Here is a 23,429-nt window from a genome sequence, read left to right on the forward strand (position 1 = left end):
AACATTGGTTATTCATCGAATCAACGATTTTCAAGTCTCGTCTCTTGTTCAGCTATTCTTCGAATCAACGAACAACTAGACATTCCTTCTCTTTGGCCATTCCCAGGAATCAACGAGCACACGTGAAAGGACCCAACTTTTTAAAAAAAAATAAAAAATATAAAATATAAATAGCGGAAATAACCAATATAATTCACCAATAATTAGCGGAAATAACCAATATAATTCACCAATAATTAACCAATATAACCATACCCACTAGCCACCTAGCCACAATCACAATCAATAGCGGAAATAACCAATATAATTCACCAATAATTAACCAATAATAATTCAATAACCAACATTAATTCCAAATCATAAACTAATGATCCAAACACCATAAACCAGAGAACCAACAATCCTAAACAACATTCTAGGACTCAACTCTAGCAACCTAACAGAAGCCAGACAACCAAGCGAACCACTAGAACATCCTCCTCTTCATTGCCTTGATTCCACGATCACACTTTGCCTTTACCTGCACCACAAACACAAATTGCAATGCATGAGTATTTTATAAACACTCAGTAAGGCAATCCTCCCATCTATTGGGCTATACATTCAAGCAATAGAGACATCTCTAACCATCAACCAACAATCAACAATCAACGATAACAAACCAGGACTCTGCATCGACCGACACCAACATGCATCGACCGACACCAGATGGGGATGCATCGACCGACACAAGGTTGCATCGACCGATGCTAGATGCACTTGCATCGATCGACACTCGCACTGCATCGACCGACACATGCTCGACATAACACGAAAACCCTAGGTTTTACGCGCTGTCCTCGCACTTGCATCGACCGACGCACAAAGTGCATCGACCGATGCAATGCCAAGCATCATGTTTTCCTCGAAGCTTCTCGCCAGATCTTCGTTCCTACAACCACAAAACTCAATACCAAGCCACAAGAAAGCTTCCTAACGTCCTAAACATCTATCTAACAAGCCTAACAACACATAGCAAGCAAATCAGAGAGATCTCTAGCTTAGATAAGCTATGGTCATGCACTTAACTTTGCCAAGAAGATTCTGAACCTTAAACAAGCAAAACAACGCTCCTAGGAAGCTCGTACAACGATACCAGCTACAGATCTCTACAAGAACAGCCTCAAATCTCCATAAATCTCCATAAATCACCATGAACACTCAAGAACACTTAGGGAACTTTTCAATCTTTTGTTTTGTCTCAAAAACAGCCAATCTCGTCGAATGAGACAAAAACACGAGTTAAAGGTTTTCCCTAACCCACAGCGCAGCGTTTAACTTAACTCGTCCGTAGAAAACCAACCTTGCATCGACCGATGCAATTTGTGCATCGACCAATGCAATCCCTAAACCGGGGTTTCAGTTCGCGGATGTTACAATTCTCCCCCACCAATCTATATTCGTCCTCGAATCTCAAACAACCATTAGCCAAGGACTCCCGTGCTACCGTCTCCACGGCCCGCACTCCTCTGACCTATCTACGGAAGATCACCACTAGGCGATAGACTCACGCTCCAGGCGTTATTCGCTCCCAACTTTTGGACTTTCCTTTACTCATAGGCCTAAACGTTGAGTTTTTATTGGCTCCTCATCAGACCCAAGTCTTCATGCCATAATGTTGGCTCCTCATCGGGCCTAAGCCCGCATGCCATAATATATAAGGAAAATCCAATACTCGTCTCTCGGGTTGCCACCCTACAGTGCGCCCCTGGATCGTCATCCAAAGTCGATATACTAACCATACTCCCAAGCCACAAAGTCTCAGAATATGGCAGTACTAGGAGAACCAAAGTTCCCCAAGAGTCGTGAGCAAACAATTCTGAACACGTCTGAGTCCTATCCCTATCCAGGTTTCCTTCCCGTGGCTCGTGTAAGACATCAAAATGTCCTACCAATCACATATCCCCTCACTGGAATACCTCATGACCACACAAGGATCATATACATGCCACAAGGGCTAAACAAATGTCCTAAATAGGACCGCCACCAAGGCCAAACAATCTGTCCTAAACAGGACCGTCACAAAGACCAAACCATTTGTCCTAAATAGGACCATCACAAAGTCCAAACAATCTGTCCTAAACAGGACCGTGACAAAGACCAAACAATCTGTCCTAAACAGGACCGTCACAAAAGACCATCTAGCTAAACAGCCCGCCACAAAGGCTACACAATGTCTAAAAAGACTGCCACACACGGCACAATGACTCAAAAGTCCGCCACTAAGGCCATACAAGCCTCTCCCAGGCTCTGCACCACTAAAATGGACAAATTCTAACTCACATAGAACTTTCCATTTTCAGCACTTTCCACTTTTGGAAACTTCTATTTCAGGAAACTTTCCCCAAAACCCCGCCTTACGGAAACTTTGTACCCCGAGAACCACCTCATCTTGTTACTGAGTCGCACAACCTACCACTCCAAGCGACCGAGTAAACAAGAGAGATGGGCTGGAATACTCCATTCCCGCTCCAGCCACAGATTACAGATGGGACCAGGCTGGACAAGTTCAAGTCGCGGCTTGCTTCTCATACCAATTCTTAAACCTTGCCTTCATCCTCACCTCAGGCTCCCAAGTCTACTCCTCCACACCATCACAATCCCAAAGGACTCTCATCAAAGGAACCTTCTTCTTCCGAAGTTCCTTGATCCTCCTCTCGAGAACCCTCACTGGTCTCGCCTCCAAAGTCATTTTAGGCTGAAGATCTTCAAGAATCTTAGCCAACAACTGATCATCCTCACGAAGACACTTCCACAACATAGACACATGGAAAACCTTGTAGAATGCACGCATAACCTCAGGTAACTCCAGTCTATATGCCACTGGTCTCACCCGCTCAATCACTCTGAATGGACCTATAAACCTCAGACTCAACTTAGTCTCTGTCAATGACCTGTTCGGACCCCGCAACATGGCCATCTTGAGGTACACTCTGTCTCCTACCTGAAACTCAAAATCTCTCCTCCTCTTATCAGCATAACTCTTCTGCCTATCCTGAGCCTCCTTCATGTTCAGCTTGAGAACCCGAAACTTTTCTGAGGTCTCCTGAACAAAATCCGCCCCGAACATGCTCCTCTCCCCCACCTGAGTCCAGCATAACGGTGTACGGCATGATGTCCCATACAAAGCCTCATAAGGAGCCATCTTAATACTCGCCTGATAGCTGTTGTTGTAAGCAAACTCTACTAGGTTCAGGTGATCTGCCAAAAGGCCACCCCAATCCAACACACACATCCTCAGCAAATCCTCCAACATCTGGATCGTCCTTTCTGACTGTCCATCTGTCTGGGGATGATAAGCTGTACTCATATGCACCTTAGTGCCCATCTCTGCCTTAAATGCCTTCCAGAACACCGAAGTGAACTTATATCCCTATCAGACAAGATACTCGCTGGCACCCCATGCAACCTGACTATCTCTCTCACATACTTCTTAGCCAAGACTGCTGCTCCATCAGTCTTTTTAATGGCCAGAAAATGTGCTGACTTAGTCAACCGGTCCACAATGACCCAAATAGCATCAAAAGTCCGAGACACTGGCAATCCCACCACGAAATCCATCGTGATCATGTCCCATTTCCACTCAGGAATGGGTAGACTCTTCAGTAACCCCCCAGGAACCTGATGCTCAGCCTTCACTAGCTGACACACATTGCACCTCGCGACCCAACTAGTTACATCCTTCTTCATCCCGACCCAATGATAGTACCTCTAGAGATCACGGTACATCTTAGTTGCTCCTGGAATCATAGAACACCTGCTCGCATGAGCCTCTCTCAGGATCTCCTGCCTCAACTCCTCATCATTGGGCACACAAATCCGACCGTGCACCAAGATATAACCATTATCTGAGACCTGATACTCTGAATCCACATCCTTTGAGGCATTTACTTGCCCCAAATCACTCTCCTGAGCCAACCGCACACAACCTCAACGCACTGATCTCTCCTACCAGAGACTCCATCTCATGCTCCTGAGCCAAAACTACCCTCTTCCGACTCAGAGCATCTGCAACCGTGTTAGCCTTACCAGGGTGATAGGCTACCTCTAAATCATAATCTGCCACAAGCTACATCCACCGCCTCTGCCTCAAGTTTAGCTTGGGCTGAGTGAATATATACTTCAGGCTCTTATGATCTGTAAACACCTGTACCTTTGCACCATAAAGATAAGATCTCCAAATCTTCAGGGCAAAAACTACATCAGTCATCTCCAAATCATGAGTAGGATAGTTGCCCTCATACTTCCGCAACTACCGCGAGGCATAGGCAATCACCTTCCCATGTTGCATCAGCACACACCCCAAACCAACTCTAGATGCATCTGTATAAACCACATAGGGTTCTCCCTGCTCAGGCAAAGCCAACACTGGTGTAGTAGTCAACATCTCCTTCAGGCTTTCAAAGCCCTCCTCACACTCCGGTGACCACACAAAAGGGACATCCTTCCCTGTCAACTTAGTCATAGGGTGTGCCCTACTTGCAAAACCCTGAACAAACCTCCTGTAGTAACCTGTCAAACCAAGAAAACTCCTGATCTCTGTGGCATTCTGCGGTCTAGGCCAATCCTGGATAGCCTGAATCTTCTCCGGATCTACAGAAACCCCCTATACAGAAACAATGTGACCTAGAAAACCCATCTCACGCTGCCAAAAACTGCACTTGCTCAACTTAGCAAACAACTTCTGCTCCCGCAGCTTCTCCAGAACTGCCCTTAAATGCACTGCATGCTCCTCAGGACTCTTAGAATATACCAGGATATCATCGATGAAAATGATTACAGACACGTCCAAAAATTCATGATATATGCTGTTCATCAATCTAATAAACGCTGCTGGCGCGTTAGTCAACCCGAAAGACATCACCACAAACTCATAATACCCATAACTCGTCCTGAAAGCCGTCTTCCTCACATCTGCCTCATCTATCGGTATCTGATGATAACCCGACGCTAGATCTACCTTGGAGAACCAAGTAGCACCTCTCAACTGATCCAACAACTCATCGATCCTAGGAAGAGGGTACTTGTTCTTCACAGTGACCCGGTTCAAACCCCGATAATCAATACATAACCAAAAACTCCCATCCTTCTTCTTCACAAACAACACCGGCGTTCCCCACGGTGATACACTAGGACGGATGAATCCCTTACTCAACAAATCCTCTAGCTGCTTCTTCAGCTCTGCCATCTCTGCTGGAGCCACTATGTAAGGAGCCTTGAATAACGGCGTCGTCCCCGGTTCCAGTTCAATAGTAAAAGGATCTGACCGAGATGGTGGTAATCCCTGCAATGACTGAAACACATCCTCAAACTCCTCCACTACCGAAATACCGGTAACCGTAGACTTCCCCACTGACTCTGGCATAAATATAGTAACCAAATAAGCCTCACGGCCCTTTCGATCATCTTCCCAGCTTGGATGGCCGAGATCACGAGACTCCCCGAAGTCGGTCTAATACCCTGAAAAACCAACTTCCCTCATGGACGCTCAAACTCCACTCTACCCTGATGGCAATCCAAATGCACCATATGCCGATGCAACCAATCCATCTCGAGAATAACATCATACAGCTCCACCAGACTGATAAGCAAATCCGCTGGCCATGACTCTTTTGCGATCTGAATATCAACTCCTCTAACTCGTCCAACAACTCTCAGGAACTTGCCTCCCGCAACTCGGACAACTCTTGTACGCTCCCCAAAATCCCCTCTGATTCCCGCACTCTCTGCACACTCCGGAGTAATAAAGCTATGAGAAGCTCTAGAATCAAACATAATGTGAGACTTAAACCCGCCCACCAACAAGGTCCCTACACAAACCTCATGTGTTGAGAACCTAAGGAAAAACATAAAATCTGAACCTACTAAAATTCACAAAGCTTAAGTACCAGAAATTATACCTGTGATCGCCCCGACACTGGTTCCACCAGTCTCTGCAGTTGTGTGAACCCGTGGCGCCTGCTCAATCCGTGCCACCTGCTGACCTCCAGGCTACACCTGCTGCAATGGTGACACTGCTGCCGTCTGCAACTTGGGACACAAGGTCCTGATGTGCCCTGGCTCCCTGCAATGATAGCATACAGGAACCCCTGCCGTCGGAGCACTCCTCTTGGGACAGCTAGCAAACTTGTGCTCCTTGCTCCCACTCTTGAAGCAACTCGCACCACTCGACGTCTGCGTAGTCTCCCACCTCCTCTTGGTTCCCTACATAGGCTTGCCGCCCCTGCTAGAACCTCCACGATGCTGAGCCTTACTAGGCTGAACTGTTGGACTAACCGCCACTGACTATGCCGGATATCCTCCTCAATCTCTGCCACAATCTCAACCAGCTCTGCACGCGTAGCATAACTACGTCCTCTACAATGGACCCTCAAGTCATCACGAAGAGCCCTCATAAACCTCCTGATTTGGGCCTCCTTAGGCTCCATAGCCCGACCCCCATAACATAGAAACCGACTGACCTCTAAGTCTAGCTCCCGCACTGACCGTGTCCTCTTAGAAAACTGAAGGAACTGCACGTCCAACCGGTCCAATGTCAGCCCAAGTCATCTCCCTCTGCACTCTCCTAGAAGCCACTGATCTCCACCACACCTGAGCATCACCAACCAGATGATGGACCCCTATGTCCACCAAAAACTCCTCAGGACATCTCAGAGTATGGAAGTTACGTTCCACACTCGTCGTCCACGCATCTGCAGCAGTAGGATCTGTACCCTCCAAAAACCGCGCAGTCTCGATGCCCTTCATCTCCTTGAGCATGGACAAATAACATCCATGTGCTCCTGCATCCGCAGCCACTGGCTGCCTCTCCTCCGCCACCACTGGTGGCACTACCTGAGCCTGAGTCGGTACCACTGATGGCAACCGCTCCAAAAACTGTGCTAGCAAAGCCGTAAGGTCAGCACCAGGGACTCCACCCGCTGGGACTCCCACACCCGGGACCCTAACACCACTGCCCACTGGAGCATCAACACCGCCCCCTCTAGCCACACTCATGGAATCCTCCTGGACACCCTGCGACTCGCCAACACCCTCAGCTGTCACACTCTGGTCTGCCCCTACCATAACCACGTCCGCGTCCACGACCAGCAACAGCACCATCTCTAGCCATCTACACTACCATGGACAGAAGACTAAGCAAACAATTTCTATTATAACACAAAAACATAAAATCATCGTGGAATCACAAAGTAGGCTCGAAGAGGATGTTCTAGGACACTATGCCACAAACAATTGACTAAATCACATAATCAATCAAAGCATGCAAATCCCAAACATCTACAACACAAAGCCTAGTGAACCCAAACCTAGAACCGTAAGGGCTCTGATACGAAACTGAAAGGACCCTTTTTTTTTTAAATAATAAATAATAAATATAAATATAAATATAATATAATAAATAAACTACAACTAGTGGTCCCATATCCACTAGCCACCTAGCCACATTCACAATCAAGAGCGGAAATAACCAATATAATTCACCAATAAATAACCAATAATAATCTAATAACCAGCATTAATTCCAAATCATAAACTAATGATCCAAACAACATAAACCAGAGAACCAGCAATCCTAAACAACATTCTAGGACTCAACTCTAGCAACCTAACAGAAGCCAGACAACCAAGCAAACCACTAGAACATCCTCCTCTTCATTGGCTTGATTCCACGATCACACTTTGCCTTTACCTGCACCACAAACACAAATTGCAATGCATGAGTGTTTTATAAACACTCAGTAAGGCAATCCTCCCATCTACTGGGCTATACACACAAGCAATAGAGACATCTCTAACCATCAACCAACAATCAACAATCAACGATAACAAACCAGGACTCTGCATCGACCGACACCAACATGCATCGACCGACACCAAATGGGGATGCATCTACCGACACAAGGTTGCATCTACCGATGCTAGATGCACTTGCATCGATCGACAATCGCACTGCATCGACCGACACATGCTCGACATAACACGAAAACCCTAAGTTTTAGGCGTTGTCCTCGCACTTGCATCGACCGACGCACAAAGTGCATCGACCGATGCAATGCTGAGCATCGTGTTTTCTCCGAAGCTTCTCGCTGGATCTTCGCTCCTACAACCACAAAACTCGATCCCAAGCCACAAGAAACCTTCCTAACGTCCTAAACATCAATCTAACAAGCCTAACAACACATAACAAGCAAATCAGAGAGATCTCTAGCTTAGATAAGCCATGGTCATGCACTTACCTTTGCCAAGAAGATTCTGAACCTTAAACAAGCAAAATAACGCTCCTAGGAAGCTCGTACAACGATACCAGCTACAGATCTCTACAAGAACAACCTCAAATCTCCATAAATCACCAAGAACACTCAAGAACACTTAGGGGACTTTTCTCTCTTTTGTTTTGTCTCAAAAACGGCCAATCTCGTCGAATAAGACAAAAAAACGAGTTAAGGGTTTTCCCTAACCCAAAACGCAGCGTTTAACTTAACCCGTCCGCAGAAAACCAACCTTGCATCAACCGATGCACTTTGTGCATTGACCGATGCAATTACTAAACCGAGATTTCGGTTCGCGGATGTTACAACAAGGTTCTATCCCGGTTATGCTGCACCAGTTTTGGTATCAGTGACAAAGACAATTCGTTCCCAACCGTGTTTTTGACTTTTGCAAACATGGCTGCTATGCGCAAAAAAAAAAAAATCTGAACGGCGTTGATATCAGGATTTTCACCTAGGGTATCAATTCCCTATGCAGTTGTAGTACAAAGGGTTATCAATCCAAATGGTTGTTATGCTAGCAGATAGGATGCAATCAGAAACAAGCAAGTCAAGCCAAATAATAATGGGGGTTTTTTCTATCAACCTAAGGTGAACAAAAATAAGAAAACAGAAGGAACAAAAATAAAGAACACCTCGAAGTACCACACGATGCAGGTGATCGAGTACCTGATCGGGTTGGTGGTCGGGTTAATATAAAAACAGTAAACAATCAAGATCCAAAAGCTCCTAAGGATGGGGTAATCGGTTCATAAGTATTCCTAATCAACCTAGAATGTTTTACAGGCCTCAAACAATTTATTCCCTAGACAATGAATCCCTAAACCTTGCTAAAACACTCTCGTGATAGAAACAATCAACCTTATTCACTTCCCTACCCAACTCTCATTGGAGAAACTTGACTAAGCAGGCATAAAAATCCGATTCATTATTGTTAATAAACTCCTTACACATCTAATCTCTTAGGCTAAGTGAGTAATCTCTAGCATTAGCTAATTCAGGCATTTCATCAAACACCTCTCGGGCGGAAATGCCTAGAATCTAATCTCAACCTCTCGGTCTGAAACTAGCACTAGGAACACTAACCCAGAAGGGAATTTTCATAAAAACAATCAAGCTAAAACACCCTAACCGATTAAAAATACATACTAGCCTATCCCATCCCTAGAAACTTTGATTCACTACGTAGATCTCATGGCAAAGAACATAAACCCATAAATGAATAAAAATTGCATAATCATAAAGATGAGAAAGAGATAAACATTTTATTAAAAAGAAGCAATAGAAAAATGTGAACAGAATTCAAGTTGAAAGAAGAACAAAAACATGAAAAGAAATGCTAAGAAAAGTGTAGAAACGGCTCTCGCCTTTTCTCTGTCGAAAATAAGGTTAAGAGGGGGTATTTATAAGGAAACAGGTTGACCTAGCCACGTCAGCAGGTATACGACCATTCTGCACGAGGTGGAACTCGAGCTCCACTTCGGGTGCATGATCGGATAGGTGATCGGGTGGTTCCATTCTTCGATCTGGATGTATATACGCTCATTAAAACAGGAATAACTCTTGAATCGCACATCTGATTGGCTTCAAATAACCACCTTTGGAAAGAGAACTCGATTTCCTATAACTTTGATGAAGAACCAGAAGCTGAATCCCACCGTAAAATCTTCATTCGAGTCGATATTTGAAGGTCTCGTCATGAACTCGACCATGTGCTATGTGACAATTATCGGGTGGTATGGTCGGGTGCCTCTTTTTTCCTTCTTGATGCTTCTGTGTAAACCCTATAAATGTAACCAGTTCCTTCCTTGTGATAGCTGCAACTTGTTAACCCTTCTTTATGCTTTTTTTAGGCTCTAAAGTACATGTTATCTTCCAAATGCACAAATGCAAGAATGCAGCACCCTAAATGGCCTAAATACGAAATCCTACAGTTAATGATCTAAAAACGCTAAAGTTAGGGTAAATATAATGCAAAATATGGACAAAAAATGATGTTTAAAACATGTAAATTAGAGAGTTATCAGACCTCCAAACTTAAATCTTGCTAGTCCTCTAGCAAGGAAGTAGGAGGATGAGGTTTAAAAACGGGGACTTATAACCTTTTTGTGCTAAGCGAAGGATTCAAGCTATAGTCCTTAAAGATAGTTTAACGGTGCTAAGATCAATCAACACACTTACATATATTTTTTCTATGCTTATCGCCATGCATCGATCTAGTTCATTCTTCAACTAACAGTAAAGACTTGCAATTCCAAAGAACACCTCTTTCACATTCATTAAAGTGTTTGGCGAATTCTTGCAAATGGGAAGTGAATGAAGCTCAATCGGTTTCAAGGGTAAGCCTTTTGGTAGGTGGGTTTCAAACAATATCTTTGGGTGGCTTACTCTCAAAAGAAGGAATGCTAGACAGTTGTGAAAACTATCTAAGATTGAGAACAATTAGGGCATACAAAGCTTAATTCTTAATAATCTACCCTTTTCTCATTCAATTTCTTTATGTCCAACACCTTAGAATAAAACTGCCTACAACCTTGATTTTAACTCCCTTTTTTTTTTACAATCCCTAAGATTCTAACTTTGAAGCTAGCTCTCTTTTACAACAAATTTTTTTCTTTCTTTACTATACTCCCATTTTTTTTTCTCTCTTTTTTTTCTTCTTTTCTAGGANTTATACAAGAGACAAAATATCTTTTTTTTTTTTTTTTTTTTTTTTTTTTTTTACTTAGAGCTAATTAAACTGAACCTTAGGGACTTTCTTCTTTGGTTCCAATAATATAGAGATGATTCAATGCTCAAGCGAGTGGAGGAAGCATTCAAAAGACACAAGGTTCTAAACAAAGATTTTTCATTTTTTTCCAAAGATTGATCTAGAAACGATGAACTGTGATTAAGGGCTATAACTTCAATCCTAAGGTTTGACTTTAAACAAGGTAGTTTTAATCATTGTCCCTTAAGATGCATATGCAAAAATCCTATATGAAGCAAACAAGACTCGATCCTAATAATGTAAATGCAACTACATGAACACTCTTTTTTTTTCAATNTTTTTTTTTTTTTTTTTTTTTTTTTTTTTTTTTTTAATGCAAATAGATGCAGACTCAAATGAATAAACTAGTATGCAAAAATTTGAAATAAGAAAATAAGAAAATAAAACACAATGTTATATACATTCTTAGACCCTCCCCAAAACTTAAATTACAGAGTCCCTGTGTAAATAAAAGTCTCATGGGTTGGTGAAGAAAGACGTCACTACAGTTTCCATGCTTCCCAATGTACACTCAGGCTTGTTCTCAGCTCCAGTGGTTGCTGGATTTGGCTCATCAGTGAGCTCGTTGATGTGTGCAGACATGTTGCTCGGACCAGCATCCGAGTCATGCATCGGGTAGGGCATCGAGTACCCCATCGGGTTCGGCATTAGATAGGCTCTAGCTCATTTAAATATCCCCTTAACACTTAATGTCTTTTATTCCTAGAATTCAAAGACACGAAAGAAAAGAAATCAAAACAACAAAAAACTTAAGCCAAATTTAGAAGGACACTTTTGGGACTTCCTCCCAAGAGAGCTTGTTTAAAGTCACTAAGCTTGAGTTTTCACCTTTCTCATGCTTTGGAAGATTCATAGAGAGGAGACGAAGTCCTCTCTAATCCCTGAGATTTTTTTTTCTTCTTTTTCCAGGATCAATGCTAAAAGTGTTATTGCTCATCATTATATGCAGCCCTTGCTTTGTTTTCTTTGAGGAAGAACCACTGACTTTCCCATGAAGTTTCTTGATTTTCCCACTGATCTTCTTCACTGTATTTGTCAAATCCCTCACAGAATCCTTGAGAATGTTAGTAGTTTGAAGTGCTGACAATCCATCAGATACGAGATTTCTTGACTCTAGCTGTTGGGGAAGCACGAAGATTAAATCTAAGCATTCTGGGAGAGCTGGAGTGTGACCCGACCATGGACCCGAACATGAACTCGACCATGGGGTCGTGTTAGGGGGTCGTGCTCCCCATGGAGCTTCCTCAGATGCTATGAAATTTTCAGTTTCTGGCCCATTTACACTCTCAATGACTGTTGGCCCAGGTAGCTGATTTTTTTTCTTAGATCTAGAAGGTATGCCCAACAATAGTTGGCTTCTTCTGCTCAAGTTCTTTAACTTGTGGCTTATCCTTCATTTCAGCATGTTCTAACAAAGTTTCATGACTCAAGACCATCATTGCTGGCTTATCAATATAAGCCTTGTTCTTTATCAGCATTTACTATTTAAACCGGCTTGGAAATGACCAAGGTGGCTGATAGGGAGGAGGAATGAACCGAACTGGATTGTCAGGATCTTGAGCAATGACTCGATCAAGCACTCGACCATGTGCTCGACCATGTGTATGGTTGAGCGGAGTCTCAAGCTCAGTTTTCTTCTCATTCTGCACTTCTGGTTGGAGAAAATCCTCCCCATCTTGGTTGTCACTGTCCACGGTGAGCTTTGTAGCTAGTTATTTGAGAGATATAGATTGGGCAGTGGCAAACTCTTTGAGATTGTTAATTGCAGTCCCAAATAGTCCAGAAGAAGGAGATTCTCTCTTGCTCTCTAGGTGAAGCATTCTGCATGTTAAAGCTTCAATCTTGATATTAAGGGCACCATATGTGCAGTCTATCTTGTTATTCACCTTTGTGAGCTTTTTACTTGTTTCCATAGCTTCTATAGCTTGACCTTGTAGGATTTGCTGAAGCATACTCTTCATCTCCTGATCTTGAGCAGGAGCCTGCTTGGGTTGTTGTGGAGGATAGTTTGGGACCATAAACTGCTCATCTTCACAAACAACATGTACTTTCTTCCTCTGGGTTAGAAGGAGTTTATCCAACTTTTCATTTAAGGCTTTTAGTTCCTTTCTATGCCCTTCGTCAGAATCAACACCTCCCCTTAAGCTGGGATCATATTCCTCACTGTAATTTCCATTGCATTGAACAAGATTCTCTATTAATTCCCAACCTTCAGCGACATCTCTATTCATGAAACTTCCATTGGAGGCTGTGTCTAGAAGTATTCTGATACTGGGAATAACACCTCTATACAAAGTACTCAACAAAGATGCATTGTTGAATCCATGATGTGGGCATTGTCTTTGGTAGCCTTTGAAGCGCTCCCATGCTTCAGTGAAAGACTCACCATTCTGTTGGAGAAATCTTAAAATTTTGTTCCTCAAACGTGCAGTCCTTGAAACTAGAGAAGAACTTTGCAAGGAAGACCTTCTTACAATCAATCCAAGAGGTGATTTTACCAGAAGGTAAAGTCTTCTCCCACTGATGGGCTTTATCTCATAGATAAAATGGAAACAATCTCAGCTTCAAGGCATCCTCACTAACTCCATTTATATTGGTGAAACTACAGAGCCTGTCAAATTCATCAAGATGTGCAAGGGGGTCTTCAGTAGGCAGTCCATGAAATTTGTTGCTTTGAACCATTGAGATTAGACTACTCTTGATTGTGAAGGTTGTGTTGTGGACAGTAGGAGGCACTATCCCATACCTATGAGTATGAGTTGTGGGAGCATCACTATCACCAATCTTCCTTCGCCTTTGAGGTTCAGTTTGATCCTGTGGGTTTTCCATTCCCACTTCTTCTTGTTCTACTCGGATACCATCCTTTGATGTCTTTGTTCTCTTGGCAAACAGTTGGTGTATACAAGTACCCGATCAAGAATCTGAAAGGTCACACGAGCAGGTGCTCTAGTAGACAGGTTCAGGTTGGGGTTCGGGTGGGGGATCGGGTAGAGGTTCAGGTGGATGATCGGGTAAGGGGTCGCGTAGGTTCACCTGAGATCCAAAACAGACAAGCAAACAGTCAGTACCGAGAATATAATAAAAAGAACTTGATATAGCAAGTGCTGAAATCCTAAATGTAACAAGAAACAACCAAATAGCAACGGTGCCAAATTGATAACAGGATTTTCACCCAGAGTATCAATTCCCTATGCAGTTGTAGTACAAAGGGTTATCAATCCAAATGGTTGTTATGCTAGCAGATAGGATGCAATCAGAAACAAGCAAGTCAAAAATAAAGAACAACTCAAAGTACCACACGATGTAGGTGATCGAGTACCTGATCGGCTTGGTGGTCGGGTTGATATTAAAACAGTAAACAATCAAGATCCGAAAGCTCCTAAGGATGGGGTAATCGGTTCATAAGTATTCCTAATCAACCTAGAATTTTTTACAGGCCTAAAAAAATCTATTCCCTAGACAATGAATCCCTAAACCTTGCTAAAACACTCTCGTGATAGAAACAATCAACCTTATTCACTTCCTTACCAAACTCTCTTTGGAGAAACATGACTAAGCAGACATAAAAATCCGATTCATTATTGTTAATAAACTCCTTACACATCTAATCTCTTAGGCTAAGTGAGTAAATCTCTAGCATTAGCTAATTTATGCATTTCATCGAACACCTCTTGGGCGGAAATGCCTAGAATCTAATCTCAACCTCTCGGTCTGAACTAGCACTAGGAACACTAACCCATAAGGGAATTTTCATAAAAACAATCAAGCTAAAACATCCTAACCGATTAAGAATACATAGTAGCCTATCCCATCCCTAGAAACTTTGATTCACTACTCAGATCTCATGGCAAAGAACATAAACCCATAAATAAATAAACTTTGCATAATCATAAAGATGAGAAAGAGATAAATGTTTTATTAAAAAGAAGCAATAGAAAAATGTAAACAGAATTCAAGTTGAAAGAAGAACAAAAACATGAAAAGAAATGCTAAGAAAAGTGTAGAAACGGCTCTCGCCTTTTCTATGTCGAAAATAAGGTTAAGAGGGGGTATTTATAAGGAAACAGGTTGACCTAGCCACGTCAGCAGGTATACGACCATTCTTCACGAGGTGGAACTCGAGCTCCACTTCGGGTGCATGATCGGATAGGTGATCGGGTGGTTCCATTCTTCGATCTGGATGTATATACGCTCATTAAAACAGGAATAACTCTTGAATCGCACATCCGATTGGCTTCAAATAACCACCTTTGGAAAGAGAACTCGATTTCCTATAACTTTGATGAAGAATTCAGAAGCTGAATCCCAACGTAAAATCTTCATTCGAGTCGGTATTTGAAGGTCTCGTCATGAACTCGACCATGTGCTATGTGGCAATTATCGGGTGGTATGGTTGGGTGCCTCTTTTTTCCTTCTTGATGATTCTGTGTAAACCCTATAAATGTAACCAGTTCCTTCCTTGTGATAGCTGCAGCTTCCTAACCCTTCTTTTTGCTCTTTTTAGGCTCTAAAGTACATGTTTTCATCCAAAATGCACAAATGCAAGAATGCAGCACCCTAAATGGCCTAAATACGAAATCCTACAGTTAATGACCTAAACAAGCTAAGGTTAGGGTAAATATAATGTAAAATATGGACAAAAAAAGATGCTTAAAACATGTAAATTAGAGAGTTATCAGGCGTGAAGAGGAACAGCTCAATGAGTGGGTTGAGCCTCGCAAAACACTATTGGCGATGCAAACAAACATTCAAGCTATGATCACCAATTCGATCCATGAATTGGCAGAGACTTTGTTGAACAATCAATTCCCTCCATAGGATCTGGAATATGAAAGTTCAGAGGATGCTCAGGAGAACCCATTTGCTCGAGAGCGTCTTCCACGTCCTCAAAAAAAAGGAATCTCGTGATGGAGAGTGTGAAGACCTGCGTTGGGAGTCGGGTTTCAAGCTCGAGATACCAGAGTTTCATGGCAGCATACAGGGTGATGAGCTGTTGGATTGGCTCGTTTCGGTGGATGAGTCAATGAAACTCAAGCAGGTCCTCGAGTCAAGGAAGGTAGTGTTGGTGGTAACAAAATTTTGTGGGCGCGCAGCATCATGGTGGATGCAACTGAAGGCGACACGATCACGAACTGGGAATTAGAAGATTCTGACGTGGAACAAGTTGCAGAAACACCTGCGTCACTCGCTTCTCCCTCGAAATTATGATCGTACTATGTACACAAGGCTTCAAAACTTTCGTCAGGGGTCAAGATCAGTGGATGAGTATGCAGATGAGATTTACCTTTTGATTATGCAGAATGAAATATTTGATAGTGGGATTCAGTTGGTATCACGTTTTATTGGTGGATTTCGTCCACAACTACATAATGCTTTGGTTCAATTCGACCTTACAACCATTACAGAGGCACATCGTTGAGCTGCTGCTTTTGACAAATCATCCTCTTCCTTCTAGTGCGGTGACTGTAGACGGAGTTAAAACAAATTTCTATGCCCAGAGACAACAATGACGTGACTGCAAGTTTGACGGGAGAAATATGTGTAATGACGGAGAATCCACCTGTTCGACGTTCTACACGTCCAAATGCTTTATGGTGCTTTTCTTGTGGTGAGCCGGGTAATCGTATGACAGAATACCCACAGAAAACTTGTCACGGCTTGTTGACAGATGCTGTCGCATGGGATGATGATGGTGTGGAGCAAGAAACACATGAGGAAGATATCCCAGAGGATTGTAATGAGGGCAACAAGGGAACTATGCTTCTTGCTCGGGTTTGTTTGGCTCCAATGGTGAGTGAGGAACCGTGGTTGCGTACTAATATTTTTCAATCGACTTGTATGATCAAAGGCAAGATCTGTCATTATGTTATCGATTCGGGTAGTTGTTGGAATGTTCTGTCTGATGAAGCTGTTCGTAAGCTAGGGTTGCAGAGAAAGGTCCACCTTACACCTTATAAGCTGACTTGGTTAAAGAAAGGGACATATGTTTGGATTGCGCAACGGACGTTGGTCTCGTTCTCTACTGGCTTTTATTACAAGAATAAACATTTTAGTGATATTGTGCCTATGGACGTATGATGTTCATATATTTTACCCTGTTTTCCCTTAATATATTCACATCTTTTGCATCTTTTGCTATCCATTTTGACCATTATTGCATAGCTTTAGGACTGTTCTTGCATTAGAGTTTAGTTGCATTGCATTTGCATCTTTTCATGCATAAACAGGTGATTTTGGAGCTTAAGGAGCATGGAAGCAATGCTGAGGAGAAGTGAAGCAATCATGAGGAGAAAGCAAGAGAGCTAAGGCTGAAGAACCAAGGTCCGGAGTCCAACTCGACTGCCCACTCAACCAGAGACTCGACCGTGTGCTGAGAGGGACTCAACCGAGTGGGAGGAGCACAAGAGGAGCCAACTCGACCGGTCACTCGACCGAGCATCAAGTCGAGTTGGTCGAGCCGCCTGGCTATTTTGTCTTTTAGCGTTTTTAGGGCTTCCACTACATTTTTCTATATAAGGGCTTGTACCTGCGGCCACCAAAAGAGTCCAGTTTTTTAGAGAGTCAAAAACCTAGTTTTTACCTTTTTTAGAATTATTCCTTTTGCACTTTTATTTTCTTAGATCTTGTACTTCTTTTAAAAGGAGAAAAAGACTAAATTCTTCAATATTGTTGGTTTCATAACTTTCTTAATATTGAGAATTTGAGTTTGGTTCTTTCTTCAATATTGTAGATCTTTGATTTATCTTTCTAATGATGCAAGTTTCAGTATTTTCTGGGTTTATGACTTTGATGTTCATCATGTATGCTTGTGAGTAGTTGCTTAGGATCTTGAGGATGGGTTAGGCTGGGTTGTGTTTGAGGTTTGTTTGATTTGGTCAAGCTTGATTGTTGTAGATCTCTTCTAGGCTAGATGTTCTTAATGCTGATCCTATATCTGAGAGGGTAGGATCTGATTTCAAGCCTCTTAGCATCACACCAATGTCTAAGGAGCATAGATAAGGCTAGATCTAGAGACTATCATTAGGCTTGCTAAGAGATTAGAAGTCTTGTTTGATTTTTGACATATTGCTTAATGCCTGCTTGTGTAGATTCTTTACTTTGTGAGAACAAGTCTAGAGATGCATGAGTTTGATTGTTTCTTGCCATGAGAGTGGATTAAACATGTCTTAGAAATATATGTCTAGAGATTAACTCAAGTTGTTTGAGATTTGTTGACCAAGTTAGATGACCTCAATCATAGTCCAGCCCATGAATCCCTCCTCAAGACCTTTCTTGTTTATTGATTTCTTAGCTTAAATCATGTTGTTTGATCGTTGTTTGATTCGTTTTGGTATTGCTCTGTTTTTCTTGTGTTGCTCTGTTTTGCGTATTCGTCCAGCTCGACCCTGCACTCGATCTACACTCGATCAAGTGCTTGCTCGAGTTCCAACCCATAACTTGTGTTTATGATTTATGTTTGTCCTGTTTCGTTCTAGTTGCATTTCTGTTGCATTCATTTAGTATCTTGTTCATTACTTACCTTGCATTAGTTCAATACTTGCATTTTCATAGTTTCTATTTCTGTTTGTCATAATCATTCTGTTCCATTTGCATTTAGCTCCTAGTTCTTGTAGTTTTACTTTCTGCACTTTCCATTTCATCATAGGATTGTTAGTGACAAACAACCTTTACATCTGGCTTGACTTAGACTCATATGCACATCTTGATTGTTCACAAACACTCAGAATGGATTGACACCTCTTATACTACAACTGCATAAGGGGAATTGAAACACCCTGCCATCCATTCATTCATAAGTCATCATTCCATACATCATTCAACCAACCATACAAAAATATGTGTTTCAATTTGGCGCCGTTGCCCATTTGAGTTTGTTTTGTGACATTTAGGATCATTATTAGTCTAAGATTAAGTTCGTTTATACACTTGTGAAGTTACTGAACTCGAATCTTCCTTTGCTTGGCTGTCTTGAGTTTCAGGTACCCACTCGACCAACCACTCGACCACCACTCGACCGAGTAGTGGTCGAGCACTTGATCGAGTCAGAAGCCGGATCCAAATAGCCATCACTTCCTAGTCGACTCGACCACCCACACGAGCCTGCGCTCGACCGTGTACCTGTTCGAGTCTGTACTCGAGTTTGTTGATGCACACAAGGTCAAAAGGCAAAGACAGTCTTCAAAGGCCTATTGACAACATCCACAGGCTACAAAAGGGTTTGAGACATAAGCAAAGAAGAGTAGTTCAACAACAAGAAGAACAAGTAGTCATGGAGCAGCAAGATCACCATGATCATAGACCTAGACACATTGGTGCTGGGGATGCACCTAACACACACAACCAAAGAGCTGGTATTGTGCCTCCTGCTGTGGCCAATAATAATTATGAAATCAAGAGTGGATTGATCTCCATGATACAAGCCAACAAATTTCATGGGTTGCCAATGGAGGATCCTCTAGATCACCTTGATGAGTTTGACAGAATATGTGGACTCACAAAAATCAATGGAGTAAGTGAAGATGGCTTCAAGTTAAGGCTATTCCCATTTTCCCTTGGAGACAAAGCTCATCTATGGGAGAAGACTCTTCCTACTGGAGCTATAACCACATGGGATGCATGCAAGAAAGCTTTTCTGGCCAAGTTCTTCTCCAATGCAAGGACTGCTAGGTTGAGGAATGAAATTTCTGGGTTTGCTCAAAGGAATAATGAGAGCTTTTGTGAAGCTTGGGAGAGGTTTAAAGGATTCCAAACTCAGTGTCCTCACCATGGCTTCAGCAATGAGTCCCTTCTAAGCACTTTGTATAGAGGAGTGCTTCCCAAGATAAGAATGCTTCTTGATACAGCTTCAAATGGCAACTTCCTCAACAAGAATGTGGAAGAAGGATGGGAATTGGTTGAGAACCTTGCTCAGTCAGATGGTAATTATAATGAAGATTATGATAGAACCATGAGGATCCCCTCCACTGATCAAGAGGACAAATACAAGCAGGATTTAAAGATGGTCAATGAGAAGCTTGACAAGATTCTCCTAAGCCAGTCAAAAACCATTCACTTCATTGGTGAAGAAGAAGCTCCAGTCCAAGAAGGAGATAGGGAGTTTGCTGAGTTGTGTTATATGCAGAACCAAGGAGGAGGATACAAAGGCTACAACCAAGGTGGAGGATTCAAGCAGAACAACCTCTCTTATAGGAGCACCAATGTAGCCAACCCTCAAGACCAAGTCTATCCACCTCCTCAGCCTCAACAACAGCACAACTATGCACCCAAGCAGCAGCAACAAGTGTTCCAGCCCCAATTGTGTCCCCCACCAGGGTTTCAGACTAACCAAGGCCAGGAACAAGACCTAAGAGCAATGATACAACAGCTGTTGATTGGGCAAACCAATGGGAAAATTGAGGAAGCCAAACAGTTTGCTGAGCTGAATCAAAGGTTAACATCACAATATAATGATCTCAATATGAAGTTTGAAGGACTTAACTCAAGAGTGAAGTATATGGAGAGCAATATAGCATCTACTTCAGCTCCAAAACCCACCCAACTCCCTGGAAAAGCAGTTCAAAACCCAAGGGAGTTTACTGCCAAAGCCATTCATCTCTTTGAAGAGGAAGTCACTGAGGACAGTGAAGTTCAAGTTGGGGAGGATTGGTCATTTCTTGAAGCTCAGAGTGAAGTTTGTGCAAAGCAGACTGACTCCGGTATTGCACTCGACCAGGTGCTCGAGCATGCACTCGACCGAGTGAGTGTTCGAGTGGCCGATCGAGCTGAAGAGTCAGAAGCTGTCAAGCCTGCTAAGTACATCCCTCCTGCTTACAAACCGCCTCTACCATTCCCAGGACGTTTCAAGGCACAGAAGCTTAAGGAATTAAGGGAAATCATTGAGAAAAAACAAATGTTGACTTTGCAACAAAAGGAAGAGAAGGCTTTGAAGGAAGTGGTTGTGATTGAGAAACAAGAAGAAGTGATGGCCATACAAGAGATCATCATTGCTTACCAAGAAGAAGAGAGAGGACCTGCCTTGGAACAGTATGATCCATATCCTCTCTATAAGGATTTTTTGCTTGATTTATCAAAGAAGAAGGCTCAAGCTCAAGATGAGAAGGATCTTGAAGACCTTGGAGGAGTAATCATCCCAATTAAGCTTAAGGATCCAGGTCCATTCTATCTGCCTTGCACACTTAGCTATCTTCACTACAACCAGTGCTTATGTGACTTGGGAGCATCTATCAGTGTGATGCCCTATTCTATAGCACAAAAGCTTGGGCACACTGACTTCAAGTCCACCAACCTTCATATATGCCTAGCTGATGGTTCAAACAGAGATGTGGTTGGCAAGTTGGAGAATATTCCAGTCAAGATAGGAAGAGCAAGGGTTCATACAGATTTTGTGGTATTGGAGATGGACAAGGAACCTGAAGATCCTATCATCCTTGGGAGGCCATTCTTAGCCACAGTTGGAGCTGTTATTGATGTTAAGGAAGGTCTTGTGACCTTGAACATTTCTGAGGGTATAGCTATGAAGTTTAACATCTATAACCCAACCAACCTTCCTACCATTGATGATCAACCTTTTACTATCAAGGACAAAGGTGGTCATGAAGGTTTAAGTGAAGTGGCAACTCCAAAGGACAATCTCTCTCTTCAAGAAGATTCTGTGGAAAAGCTTAAGAGGTCAGTTCAAGAGTTGACTGGTATGGTTAAGGATCTCCAAGTCAAGCTAAACAAGAGGTCTTTGAGGAAAGCAAGACCAAGGCTCAAAATCAAGAAGAAATATGGTTTGTGTGTTAAGGGTGAGGTGATCAAGGATCAGACTCACAGTGATCAAGAAGTGCCAGGGAGGATTTCATCACCTCCTTGGTATCTAAACAAAGCCTAAGAAGGCAGCCAAAGTCAAGCTTAGTGACTCTAAACAAGCTCACTAGGGAGGAAGTCCCTAAGGTATCCTTTGTAAATATGCTTTATTTTCTTAGTAGTTTTGATGTGTTTTGTTTTATGTTTGTGTTGGGCAGGCCTTTCAATGAAAGTGTAGATGGGTATGGAGAGATTTGGACTTGGGGAAGGAGATTCGCAAGCCCACTCGACCAGCCCACGAGAGGTACTCGACCGAGTTGGCAAAGAACTAAGGCCCACTCGATTCTCATGTCTCTAGAATGATCGAGTGGAGGGAAGAACAAGAAGAAAATTTTGAAATTTCAAACTTTGGTCAAGGAGCTCGACCACGTGCTGGTCGAGTGTGGGGTCGAGTGGCAGCAAAAAGCAGGTCAAAGATTCTCATTTCAAATTTGAATGGTATAGACGTTCCACCCTTGTCTCCTTGCCCCCTTAGCTTCTTTAAATAAAGCCTTACACGATCCTATGTCTCTCACACTCTCTCACTTGCTCAAAACAACTAAAATCAAGTTTTAAAATCTCTCTCAAAGTTCATCTTTTGCTCAAGCTTAGCTCTTTTAAGTTTTTGGGTCACTAACCTATTAAACTTAAGCTTTGAGTCTATTCCCTTCAGTTCTATTCGAAAATATCTTCAAAGATTACAAGGAAGTCTCAACAAGCGGCTGCAAGCTCCATGGAACGTTTTGATGATCGCCTACAATCAAGAGGAGAAGCTGGAAGAACCACTCGACGCCCCACTCGAGCATGCACTCGATCGAGTGGTGGTCCGAGTGGTCGATCGAGTCAGATGCCGCGTTCAAGAAATCAGTCAGTTGAGGAAGATCCTGAGAGAACTGAAAGTGAAGAAGAAAGGGAGCCAACTCTTAGTGATTTCATGAGGAGAAACAAGGCCAAAGGGAAGAGGCCAGCAGTTGAGATTGAACAAGAGGAGGTTGAGAGTGAGAGTGAAGAAGAAGGTGAAGAAGAAGAGGGAGAGGATGATGGAGAAGCAGAATCTTGTGGATTGACAAAGAGGCAATTTTATGAAGCCTTCATGAGAATGGAGTTCCTGGGAACTAGGTATCAACACAAGGAGACCATGGAGAAGCTAGCCATTGATAAAGATGTGGAGTACCTTTTTGAAAAGAGCAACTTAACAAGGTTCATGGGGCTTTGCATGGAGGGGTATAAAGACGAAAGTTGTGAGTTTCTAGCCACAGTCAAGCTGCACACATATGCAAGGAAGGATGATGAGTTTGGAGCTGGTCATATTGCTTTCACAATCAAGGGGAAGAACTATGAGCTTTCTTTGAAGAAGATAGCAAATGTGTTTGGTTTTGAAGTTGGTAGTAATAGGAGCTTGATGATACCAAGAGAGGAGCTCTATGCCATTTGGGAAACCATTGGAGACAACATCACCTATTCATCCTCCAAGACCAAGAGTTCAAAGATAAGAAGCCCAGTCCTAAGGTACTTCCACAAGG

General features: G+C 42.7%; 1 protein-coding gene across 1 annotated transcript in view; it reads left to right on the forward strand.

Annotated features, from left to right (window-relative positions):
- Nucleotides 23,045-23,429, forward strand: part of LOC109132411 (adenine DNA glycosylase-like) — a 17,413-nt gene continuing 17,028 nt past the window's right edge. Inside the window, exon 1 of the mRNA XM_019244017.1 lies at nt 23,045-23,106. Coding sequence (XP_019099562.1) covers nt 23,045-23,106 — 62 coding nt within the window. The remainder of the gene's footprint in view (nt 23,107-23,429) is intronic.

The sequence above is a fragment of the Camelina sativa genome, chromosome 4 (genome assembly GCF_000633955.1).
Source record: "Camelina sativa cultivar DH55 chromosome 4, Cs, whole genome shotgun sequence".
NCBI lineage: Eukaryota > Viridiplantae > Streptophyta > Magnoliopsida > Brassicales > Brassicaceae > Camelina > Camelina sativa.